The sequence below is a fragment of the Eubalaena glacialis genome, chromosome 1, assembly GCF_028564815.1.
Source record: "Eubalaena glacialis isolate mEubGla1 chromosome 1, mEubGla1.1.hap2.+ XY, whole genome shotgun sequence".
Classification (NCBI taxonomy): domain Eukaryota; kingdom Metazoa; phylum Chordata; class Mammalia; order Artiodactyla; family Balaenidae; genus Eubalaena; species Eubalaena glacialis.
Window position 1 is genome coordinate 188,339,291 of NC_083716.1, and position 12,394 is coordinate 188,351,684.

The following is a 12,394-nucleotide window of genomic DNA, read 5'->3' on the forward strand; positions in this document are numbered from 1 at the left end:
ATAATACGAGTTTTCTTGTCTGTCTCCTAGGGCAAGAGTGTTCTATACAGGATTACATTTCATTCTTTTTTGTATTTCCAGCACTTAACACAGTGCCTGATCCAAAATGTGTGTTGGATGAATTAACTTATATTGACTATTAGCCAATAAAGTTATGGTGACTTTTCTATTACTAAGAATAAAAAAGATACTGTGCTCAACTGTGTTATTAAAAATTGGAATGTAAAAGGAGTTAACTTTTTTCCAAATAAAAATAGAAAGTTCTAAGACTCCTTTTTTATATTTATAAACCCTTTTTAATCTGGCCACTCTTTGTCAATGTCTTAAAACTTCAAGTATCAATATTTGAGAGTTGGTTTCATCCTCCTTTTAGTACTGCCAATTTGTTCTTTCCTCAAAAATTCATCAAATCTTATTCATTGCTCCAGTTCAAAATATAAATGTGCATATTTGAAATTAACATTTAATATCCAAATATTCTAAAATTATAATTGTTAGACTAATCTCACTAAAAGACCAACTAGTTGAGGCTTTCAATACCTTCTTCATGTTTGTCTTAATAGAAGAATAAAGGAGAAAAAGATGTAAAAGCTTACAGGAAAAAAATCCATTTGCTGATTAAAAACAATATTCAAAATCAATGAAAATATATATTTTTTAAAAATTCACTGTTTTGCCACAGAACCAGTTAAAGCAAGATCTTTGGACTTAAAATAGTAATGTCTAAAATTCAAATGTAGGGCATTTATATTTTTGTGATGTAAACTTCTTTCATCCCCTGAACTTAGGTCTATTTCAAACACAAATTCCTTGGTTGGGGACTTTTAAAATATTTTTTTGGAAACCAGCAATCACTATCTGCCAAACCTGATGCAGTATATATGGTACAGAATAGGGACAATGGATGTGAGATACAAAGATAATCCACAAATAGACCCGACTCTGTGGAAATAAGAACAAAAGAGGACTAGGAAGAAGTAAACAATCATCCTCATCCCAAAAAGACTGGGAAAGACACAGGCCACCTCCATTTATGGAAAGAGCCTCGAGCCAATTGTATTTGACTCTCAGACAATAGGCATTTTAATAAACACCTGGATTACCTAGCTTTGAAAGTAAAAGAAATATGAACAAAAACGCTCTAAGATTACAAACTTAAAAAAGGAAGTGTCAGTATTATGCAGCATTTGGCAGAGATCTTTGGAGGCTTGAGCGTGCATTTGTGTATGATGAAACTGACCCAGAACTGTCTTTGTGAGGCATGGGGATGAGGAGTTGGCTCCTCCTATAGGACCTACTGAGTCTACTGAGAGGCAGAAATGGAACAGCCATTCATTCAGACCATCCTGCTTCGGTTCCTTCATCTTCATTAGATGATTTCAAACCTGTTTTGTTTGTCTGCATTGGTTGATTTCAAAAGTCAATCTATTTGCTTTTAATCAGCAAAATTACTCTGTCCTCCAGGACCATGGCAGAGAATATGACCTCATATATTTCACTACCTCCAACTGTTATCAAAATCAAAGGTACAAAAAGTAACATTCCCAAAGGACGTTAGCCTAAAAAATATGTAGTTTATTCATCTCTGTAATTTGCCTAGATTTTAATCCTGGATCAAACCAAAACATCATTCATTAAGCTGAAAAAATATGTGGACAGTATTTTTGTGGTGTGTGTGTGTTTGGACAAGTTGCTCTACTCCAATAAAATTGCTTTTACTGAATTGGGCTTTGTTGTGATGCCCTCTGCTTACTCGCTTTTGGTTTTATGGGTGAGATATATTGCAGAAGTTGTCTCTCACATCACTCAGCCAGCCCTTCATAAGCCCCAAGGGAGATTTCCTCAGACCCTCAGTGCAAGGAAGAGCTTTGCCTCTCCTAATCAAATGACACATTCTTGTTTTATAGATCATTCAAGTCCCACGAGTACCTGCCCATGTAAGGAAATTTATTCAATTAAGTTTTCATTTTCATTTTAACTTCTTTTATCTCTTCTCAAATGAATTTAAAATAAGAACACTGTAAAAGACTCACCATTAAAGTGGAATGCTTTTAGTTAAATATATATATGTATATATATTCTGTATGTTTCCAGAGAGATGAACCAAACTACGGCTTCTGTAGTTTCCTGCCTTCTTAAAACAATCAGGTCTCCTTGAAGGGACCACTTTGTAACAGTTCTCCTAGTTCTAATATTTCACTTCACCTCATCTTTTGGCATAAAATCGTATCAGTTGGCTGCCCTTGACCAACTTGGGTCCTCAGTCTTCTTGATCAATGATTCCTGGCCTGAAAATTTCTAACATCGCCATGTGCCTGCTCTTTGTCTGGCACCCATCTCTGTCCTGAGTCATCTTACCCCAAGCTGTGCATCAACTACACCAGCTGCCTCTACCTTGATCAATCTGGCAAACAGGAAGAAATGGCCAAAACAAAAAACAAAAAAAAAGAAAGCAAGACTTAAAAGTTTATGAGAAAAAAAAAGTCCTAAAACTCAGTTTGATTATACTTTACCTAGATACCTTTAGAAATCCAATTTGCTTTTGTGTATTTATGTACTTTATTTAAAATGTAAAATATAAATGCCATTCAGAAATTTTAGATACAAATGAATTCATAAGGAGATAATATTCTAGTAAACGCTCTCTTTTCTCTGGATATTACCTTCAGAAAAATCTACCCTGAAATATAGACAATTTAAATATTATCTTCAAAAAACTGTTATCCTCACTGGACAGCCATGTGTAAATCAATGAAGTTAGAACACTCCCTCACACCATACACAAAATATAAACTCAAAATGGCTTAAAGACTTAAATATGAGACATGACACCATAAAACTCCTAGAAGAGAACATAGGCAAAACATTCTCTGACATAAATAGCACTGATGTTTTCTTAGGTCAGTCTCCCAAGGCAATATAAATAAAAGCAAAAATAAACAAATGGGACCTAATCAAACTTATAAGCTTTTGTACAGCAAAGGAAACCATAAACAAACAAAAAAAGACAACTTATAGACTGAGAGAGAATTGCAAATGATGTGACTGACAAGGGCTTAATTTCCAAAATATACAAACAGTTCATACAACTCAATTTCAAAAAACAAACAACCCAATCCAAAAATGGACAGAAGACCTAAATAGACATTTCTCCAAAGAAGACATGCAGATGGACAACAGGCACATGAAAAGATGCTCACCATCACTAATTATTAGAGAACTGCAAATCAAAACTACAATGAGGTATCACCTCACACCGGTCAGAACGGCCATCATCAAAAAGTCTACAAATAATAAATGCTGGAGAGGATGTGGAGAAAAGGGAACCCTCTTGCACTGTTGGTGGGAATGTAAATTGGTGCAGCCACTATGGAGAACAGTGTGGAGGTTCCTGAAAAAACTAAAAATAGTTACTGTCTGATCCAGCAATGCCACTCCTGAGCATATATCTGGAAAAGATGAAAACTTTAATTCGAAAAGATACAGGCACCCCAATATTCATGGCGGCACTTTTTACAATAGCCAGGACATGGAAGCACCCTAAGTGTCCATCCACAGATGAATGGATAAAGAAGATGTGATACACACACACACACACACACACACACACACACACACACAATGGAATATTAGTCAGCCATAAAAAAGAATGAAATAATGCCATTTTCAGCAACATGTATGTAGAGATTATCATACTAAGTGAAGTAATTCAGACAGAGAAAGATAAATATTATGATATCACTTTTATGTGGAATCTAAAAAATAGTACAGATGAACTTATTTAAAAAACCCAAACTCACAGACATAGAAAACAAACTTATGGCTACCAAAGGGGAAGGGGGGGAGGGATAAATTGGGAGTATGGGATTAACAGATGCACACTACCATATATAAAACAGATAAACAACAAGAATTTACTGTATAACACAGGGAACTATATTCAATATCTTGTAATAAACTGTAACAGAAAAGAATAGAAAAAAGGAATATACATACATACACATATACACACATATATACATATGTATAACCAAATCACATTGCTGTACACCTGAAACTAACACAATATTGTAAATCAACTATACTCCAATTTTAAAAAAAACTGTTATTCTCAAGCCACCCAGTACATATATGCACTTGCCATCAATGTGTAGGTGGAAGAGAAGCAAATTCTAATATAAGCTCAAAAGAAACATTAATAGAAAAATAACAAGTGAAAAAAAAAATTTAAGAACTGTTTTATTTCAGATTATCAAAGTTTCTTTAAGGAAGTGGTCATTCAACAGTTACTTCCTAAGTCATTCTATAAGGTTAGCATCACCTTGATAGCAAAGTCAGAAAAAAGATAATAAAAGCAGAAAAAACAACTACACACAAATATCTCTCACAAATATCAATGCTAAAATCCTCAACAAAATACTAGCAAACCAAATTCAGTAAAATATTAAAAGAATTATATACCATGACCATGTAGGATTTATTCCTGGAATGCAAGGATGGTTCAACAAATGAAAATCAATCAATGTAATACACCACATTAATAGAATGAAAGGAAAAAGCCATATGATTATTTCAATTGATGTAGAAAAAGCATGTGACCAAATTCAACACCTTTCATGATAAAAACACTTAACAAACTAGCAATAGAAGCAAATGACCTCAACATAATCAAGGGTTACTGTACTGATAAATACAGTGTCATGTTTAGATTAATAATCTACGTCAAGGAAACTAGACTCATTAAAAATCTCCACAAGGAGTACTTACCTGCCAAAATTTTCTTGAACTGTCTAAACCATACGTCACAGTGGTCTTCACTTAAATTAATAAGATCAAGTGTAGAATCCTTTAATTTATTTTGTTCCTTTTTCAAACATATGAAGAGTGTGATTCCTAATAAAGTACCACTTCTCTGCTGTTTAACTGAATAACGCCGTTTCAGTTTGACAGAGAATATGTCTTTGAGTTCAATAAATTCTTCTTTATGTAGAAAATTATACTTGGAATCACCTGAAAAGAAATTAAATTTTCCAATCAAAACCACTGTGTCTATATCTTATATGTATGAATAATAAATAGTGAAAACCCAGAAAATCTTTATCATCTGTTATTTTACTGATTATGCTTTATGTCAAGTCCTGTATGAGATGGGGAGGGGAAAAAAAAAAGGAAAATTGGGTCAATTTACCCATAAATAGAAAAAATGGAAGGGAGTCCCTGCCACACAAGGCCTAGGACATTCAGAATCTGAGAATATTCAATGCATGCAGAATTCCAGGAACATAAACAAAGCAACATTTCAATAATAATAAATTAGTATCATGCAAGAGGCTTCCTGGTACTTACAAGGACAGAGTAAAGTAATGGAAAGAAGAGAATTCACTAACAGAAGTGAGTTTATGACAGGCTGTTGAAGGCAACATGTAAAGGAAAGAAAATTTACATTCTAGGTAAAGTAACACATGTGCAAAAAGGAAACAGAGCAAGATTACTGTGAGTAGAAAGCATTATGAATTCCTGCTATTCTAAAAAGAAAGATCCACCTGAATCTTACTATAGTCAGACTTTATTTTATAGTGGCATGAAATTTTACTGGTTATGTTTAAACACAGGTCAGAAAATACTTGTGATAATGGACTATTTCAACTGACTCTCAAAGTAGAAGTGTTTTATACTTTAAAAAAAGTACTTTCAAAACTTCCACTCTGGCCAACATGGAATCACAGGGAATGCTTTTACCTTCTGCCTGAAACAACTAAAAGAGCACACCAGAGAAAGGAAACATCAGTTTCAGACATGGGACATTAGGTAGCACAGGACAGTGATCCCTGAGAGAGGGAAAACAAAGAAGCCATATGATTACAAGCCGACTGTCCCAGGCCACAGGTAGGGGAACCCTGCTGGAGCCTGGTTGTCTCCCTGAGTTGAGGAGGATTGAGGAGCCAGGAAAGCCAAGATGACTTAGAGTTCACTTGGAAAATTATTATAAAAAAGAGAGCTGCACAGAAAGAGAACTCTGTAGATCTGCCCCCTGAATCTTCAGCTGAGCATGGATCAGTATATGTGTGAGGCCAGGGAAAGAATTACCCAAAGGATTAGAGAGAACAACACTCAGAGATCACACAAGTGTTTCCACCAGCCAAAGTGGAAAAATAATGAAATTCGTGGGACTTTGGGGAGAGTACTTAAAAAAGTATTGTCTCGTTAGTGAGCTGACCAAAGGCTGCTCTGATTCCACCTAACAAAGCTTAAGAGCAAGCCTCAAAAGGATTCAAGTGTTTCCAAGTAACTTAACATCCTAGAACAAAACTCAAGAGTATTTACAGGAGCTGCAATGAACATTTTGGTACATGACTCTTTTTGAATTATGGTTTTCTCAGGGTATATGCCCAGTAGTGGGATTGCTGGGTCGTATGGTAGTTCTATTTTTAGTTTCTTAAGGAACCTCCATACTGTTCTCCATAGTGGCTGTATCAATTTACATTCTCACCAACAGTGCAAGAGGGTTCCCTTTTCTCCACACACTCTCCAGCATTTATTGTTTGTAGATTTTTTGATGATAGCCATTCTGACCGGTGTGAGAGGATATCTCACTGTAGTTTTGATTTGCATTTCTCTAATGATTAATGATGTTGAGCATTCTTTCATGTGTTTGTTGGCAATCTGTATATCTTCTTTGGAGAAATGTCTATTTAGGTCTTCTGCCCATTTTTGGATTGGGTTGTTTGTTTTTTTGATATTGAGCTGCATGAGTTGCTTGTATGTTTTGGAGATTAATCCTTTGTCAGTTGCAGGACATGGAAGCAACCTAAGCGTCCATCAACAGATGAATGGATAAAGAAGATGTGGCACATATATACAATGGAATATTACTCAGCCATAAAAAGGAACAAAACTGAGTTATTTGTAGTGAGGTGGATGGACCTAGAGACTGTCATACAGAGTGAAGTAAGTCAGAAAGAGAAAAACAAATACCGTATGCTAACACATATATATGGAATCTAAAAAAAAAAAAAAAAGAAAGAAAATGGTCAGAAGAACCGAGGGGCAAGACAGGAATAAAGATGCAGACCTACTAGAGAATGGACTTAAGGATACGGGGAGGCGGAAGGGTAAGCTGGGACAAAGTGAGAGAGTGGCATGGACATATATACACTACCAAACGTAAAATAGATAGCTAGTGGGAAGCAGCCACATAGCACAGGGAGATCAGCTTGGTGCTTTGTGACCACCTAGAGGGGTGGGATAGGGAGGGTGGGAGGGAGGGAGATGCAAGAGGGAAGAGATATGGGGACATATGCATATGTATAACTGATTCACTTTGTTATAAAGCAGAAACTGACACACCATTGTAAAGCAATTATACTCTAATAAAGATGTTAAAAAAGAAAAAAAAAGAGTATTTACAGGAATATGAAAATATTTAGCAACTCTAAATGGTAAAATTCACAATTGCTCTCATTCAATCAAAAATCACTACACATGTAAAAAGGCAGAAAAATACCAGCCATGATAAGAGACAAAGAAATCAATAGAAACAGATGTAGAAATGGTACCAGTGCTAAAATAGCCCCAGGAAGCAGAGGCCCTCTCTCAGCTTTCTTAGCCCTTAAGCAGGCATAAAGATATTCTCAGACTGGAGCAAAAATTTTCAGGTGCTTTAAGAAGTTCTTTCTATGCATTCTCAGGGAGTTTGGGGGCCTTTCCCAACCATTCTGCAAACAACAGCCCAATTGCTCACAAAGCACATGTACCACTGAAAAAGAAACAAAGACAAGTTCTTCTCTCAGTGTTTATGGCAGTGGGATAGGGTGAACCCAAGGGCAAATTTTCAGGCCTGTCATTTCCTCAGAAAGCTCAAGCTTCAGGTCTGCGTATTATCTACTTCTATTGTCACCCAGTGACCTAAGAATCAATACCCTCAAAGTATCACTTCAGTGGGAAACATTTATATATTCTAGAAAATAAAACAGTCATCACTATTACTACAATCATCACTTAATCAACAGAGTGAAAATAATGTATCATCAGAAGCCAAAATGTCCCACGTGCCTTCATGAACAGAGTGAGTCAACCCACCCACTTTTCTGTAAGTACTAATGGATTAACCCATGTTGGTAAGATTGACTTTTCTCTAGTTCAATGGCTCTCAATCTCTTTGGTCTCGGAGCCCATTTACATTCTTAAAGACTGAGGGCCCCAAACAGCTTTTGTTTATGTAGGTTATATCTATTGATATTTAATATATTAGACATTAAAACGGAGACTTTTTTAAACACAAGAATACAAAGCACACACTGCATTAGCCATCAGGGCAAAGATGTCACCACATATCTCAGCCTCTGGAAAACTCAACGGTACCCTTGAGAGAGAATAAGAGTGAAAATAACAAGTTCTTAATAAAATTATGAAAATAGCTTTGAACTCACAAACTCCCTGAGAGGGTCCTAGAACACACTTTGAAAATGCAGCTTTAGCATATTTTAGATTGTTTGTTCCCTTTGATCATATAATAAAGTTAGGACCTTTTACAGACTCAACTTTTCAATTAACTAAAATTCTTGTTTCCACTTGAATACTCCAAATTGGTACAGAATGACCAGTGAGAGTTCCTCCAATCTGCCTCCTTTGTTACAATATCCCAATAGCTTTGAAAATAACCTTTCTTTCTTATTACAGCATAGTGTTTCAAACTCATCTGGATTCCTCAAGGAGCCCTGGTTCCTTCTCAGGAAGAATATCTTAGAAACTAAAAGCTGGACAGTATGTGTTACATACGAGGGAAACCAAGCTCTTTCACAGTAAATCATCATTAAGATATCTGCAGCTGGCGGGCTTAGTACAAGTTATTTGCACTTGTTGAGCAGCTAGGCATATGGCCAGGGTCTCTAGAACAGTTGGGAGGGGCCAGGGAAATCTTACATCCTTCCTCTACCTTCAAGAATGGAATGAAGCAGGCTTTCAAAGGTCCCAGACAAATCCTCACCCTGTGGAACATACTGTCTGTATGGCAAATGATATCTTGTGAAGTGTAAAGAAACTGGCCTCCCATATATGGGTGCTGCTGGGTGTCTGCTTCATACAGCTAAATGTTATAGATAGGTCATATCACTTACCTACCCTAAAGGAATATATATTCTTGATTTTATCTGTGAGTACTTTTCCAAAAATCAATTAAACAACAAAGTTGAACATCTTTTATTTTTCATTTGTATTTCTTAAAAGAGTTGCCTCTACAAATGCATTTCCCTATTTCTATTTGGTTGCTTATCTATTTCTTACTAATTTGTAGGAGTCCTTCAAATATTCTTGAAATTAATTCTTTATTATATATGCATGATATATGTTACAAATAATTTCTTCTAGGCTAATCTTATAATATTCGTTATAACCTTGTGTCTCATATCAATTTGATTATTTACGTAGTCAAACATACAGCAAATAAGAGCTCCAAAGGAGGGAAGTAGAAAGGGAGGGAAGGACCACTGAGGGAAAAAAAAAAGAGGGATGAAATATATACTTTTCACTCGAAGTCCTATATTAGTCTGAATTCCTTGCCGTGTGTGCTTTACTTTGGCAGTAAACAATTCAATGACTATTCCTAGTTAAAATCTCTTGTAAACTGCAAATTTAAAGATACTAAACCAACAGCCAAGATCCAACTTAGTAGTAAAAACTAGAAAAATTTACGGAAACAGGGCAAGAATACCTATTATCATTCTTACTATTCTCAATTATTCTGGACATTCTGGTCACTATCATACATAAGGAAAATGAAATAAAAACAACTGATGGTGAAAGGGGTAGAGGGAGAGCTGAAACTATAACTCTTTATAGATAGTATCACAATATATTCACAAAACTCAAAAGAATCAACTTAAAACCATTAGAACTAATAAGAATAGCCAGTAAGGAAGCTGGTTACAAATATATCAATACCTAGCAAGAAAGCATAATGGAGATAAAGAGATCCTATGCAAATTATTATCCAGGAACAAACTTAGCAAAATGATCCTGGCCTTGCTTGGGTGGAAGAGGCCATTCAAAATAAACTGAGAGACAAAGAATTGAATAAATGAAGGCATACCAAGTTCGAAGATTACATATCTTTATGCCAGTATTCTCATTATTAATAACTACTTTAATGCAATTCCAGTCAAAATCTCAATGGTATTTCTTTTGATGTAAGGGGCAAGGAACCTAATCAAATGATTTGCAAATTTTCTTGGAATAAATATATTAATGAAGAAAATGTTTTAACAGTAATGAGGGGGAGTACATACCCAGTCAGATAAAATACTATTTTTTAAGACTATAATAATTTAAACATCTAGGAATAGATAAATGAATGGTCCAAAGAAATACTTGTAAATATTTTAAAAGTCACTAATGTGATAATGGTAGTATCCAAGTTCAGTGGGAAATATTCAGTAAAAGGTGTTTTAGAACTGGTTCATCTTTAAAAAAGAAAAGAAAAACTAGATCTCTATTTCATAATATACACCAATATTCCTAGATTAGAAAGAACTTTATATAACCATAAATTAGTAAAGCCATAGCATGGCAATAAAGGCAGACATTACAGAGACTGAGATACTCAACATAAAAGTTATTTAATGCCAATAAAGTCCTAAAGACCCATAAGCAGAAGTCACAAACAAAGGCCAACTGGGCAGAAATATTTGCAACATATGACAGTTAAATAATCTATTTAATCAAGAAAAGAAACACTTTAGTGGAAAAGTACATAAAAGACCGAGGCAGGCATTTCACAAAAGAAGAAATGCAAATTGACCAATGAACATATGAGAAAGTTCAATCTAATTAGTAATCAAAGAAATGCAAATTAAAACAACAAGATACCATTTTTTGCCTTTTAGATTGGCACAAGATCAAAAATAATGCTCAGTGATGATGTTGGTAAAGGGAACCAGTCCCAGCACTGGTGGGAATGCAAAAATGGTAACTGCTGGAGAACAAGTTGGGAATACGTATCAAAAGATTTCAAAATGTTAATTGCAGCATTTATAATAGCAAAAATATTTGAAGCAATATTCATGTTCTTCAATAGGAGAATAGTTTTATCATAATCTTCAACTCACAAATGAGCAAATTAGATCTTTGTGTTCTAATCTGGAAAGACACTCGTGTTAAGAGGTTATGAATAATAAGTGGAATAAAAGCAAGTGACAAAATAATCTGAGAGATTTGATCTCACTTTCTTTAAAAGGAGAAAACACCCAAGGGGAAAATAAACAGTGGTTACCCATGAAAAGAGAGATATGAGGGAGTATAAGATTAATTTTTTCTTAAAAACCTCCCTCTCTGTAGTCAGCATTACATTTTATATTTTTTTTAAATGGAGAGAAGGGAAAATGCTTTAAAATATGCATATTTTTGATCCAGCAATTTACTTCCAGGAATTTACCCTAAGGGAATAAGTAACATGCACAATTTAGCCAAAAGAATGCTTACCCAAGCATTATTTGAGTGAAACTTGGAAACAACCTAAATATGAAATAACAGAGTATTGGTTCTGATAAATTAAGCATAGTCATATACCAGAATGTAATTCAGTCATTAAAATGTAGAAATCTGACTAGAAAAGTGTCTAAAACAGTGCACCACATTTCCATTACTGTTTTGTATATATTTACTGAACACATAATGCATGTGGAATATATTTCCATATGCACATATGTATGAAGATGCATATGAAAACTTGGAAGGAGAATGAGTTTGCGATTTAGTTTGCGTATATGAATTTCTAATTTTCCTACAATGAAAGTATTTCTGTAATTAATTGAAAAAGATGATTTCCTTTGCTCATCCTAAAATAGTTCCTGCTCATAGTTTTGTTAAAATCCCATTTTCTAAAATGTAAGGGTAGCAAATATTTAATGAGCATGTGCTATATCATTGCTATAAGCACTTTACATCTATTATCTCATTTAATCCTTAACCTGTGGATCTACTAACCTGAGGGAGATGCTTTTTCCTAAAAGAGAAGGAATTCAGGCCAGAGTGTTTACATAACTTGTCCACAGTCATACATCTGGTAGGGGCCAGATCCAAGATTTAAATCCAAGCAATTTGGCTGGTCTTTACCAACGTTGCACATTAGTAAGGACCTTCTTCAAGTAAACACACACTCGTCGGACCCTCTGGATCTGTTTTTTATTCTAGTCAAACTTAAAACAGTAGGCAAACCATTGTTCTGTCTCTAACTAGTCTGTAGGAAAACAGCAAACCACCAAGGTGTCTTTTTTATTTATTTTTAAAAATAAATTTATTTATTTATTTATTTTTGGCTGCGTTGGGTCTTCATTGCTGTGCATGGGCTTCTCATTGCGGTGGCTTCTCTTGTTGCAGAGCCACAGGCTCTAGGTGCACG

General features: G+C 34.9%; 1 protein-coding gene across 2 annotated transcripts in view; it reads right to left on the reverse strand.

Moving 5' to 3' along the window:
* Positions 1–12,394, reverse strand: part of CERKL (ceramide kinase like) — a 129,692-nt gene that overhangs the window by 83,038 nt on the left and 34,260 nt on the right. The window contains exon 2 of one of the 2 annotated variants that reach the window (XM_061202828.1): positions 4,768–5,010. The exons of the other annotated variant lie outside the window; for it this stretch is intronic. Within the exon in view, the coding sequence (XP_061058811.1) occupies positions 4,768–5,010 (243 nt within the window). The remainder of the gene's footprint in view (positions 1–4,767; positions 5,011–12,394) is intronic. 2 annotated transcript variants of the gene reach the window in all.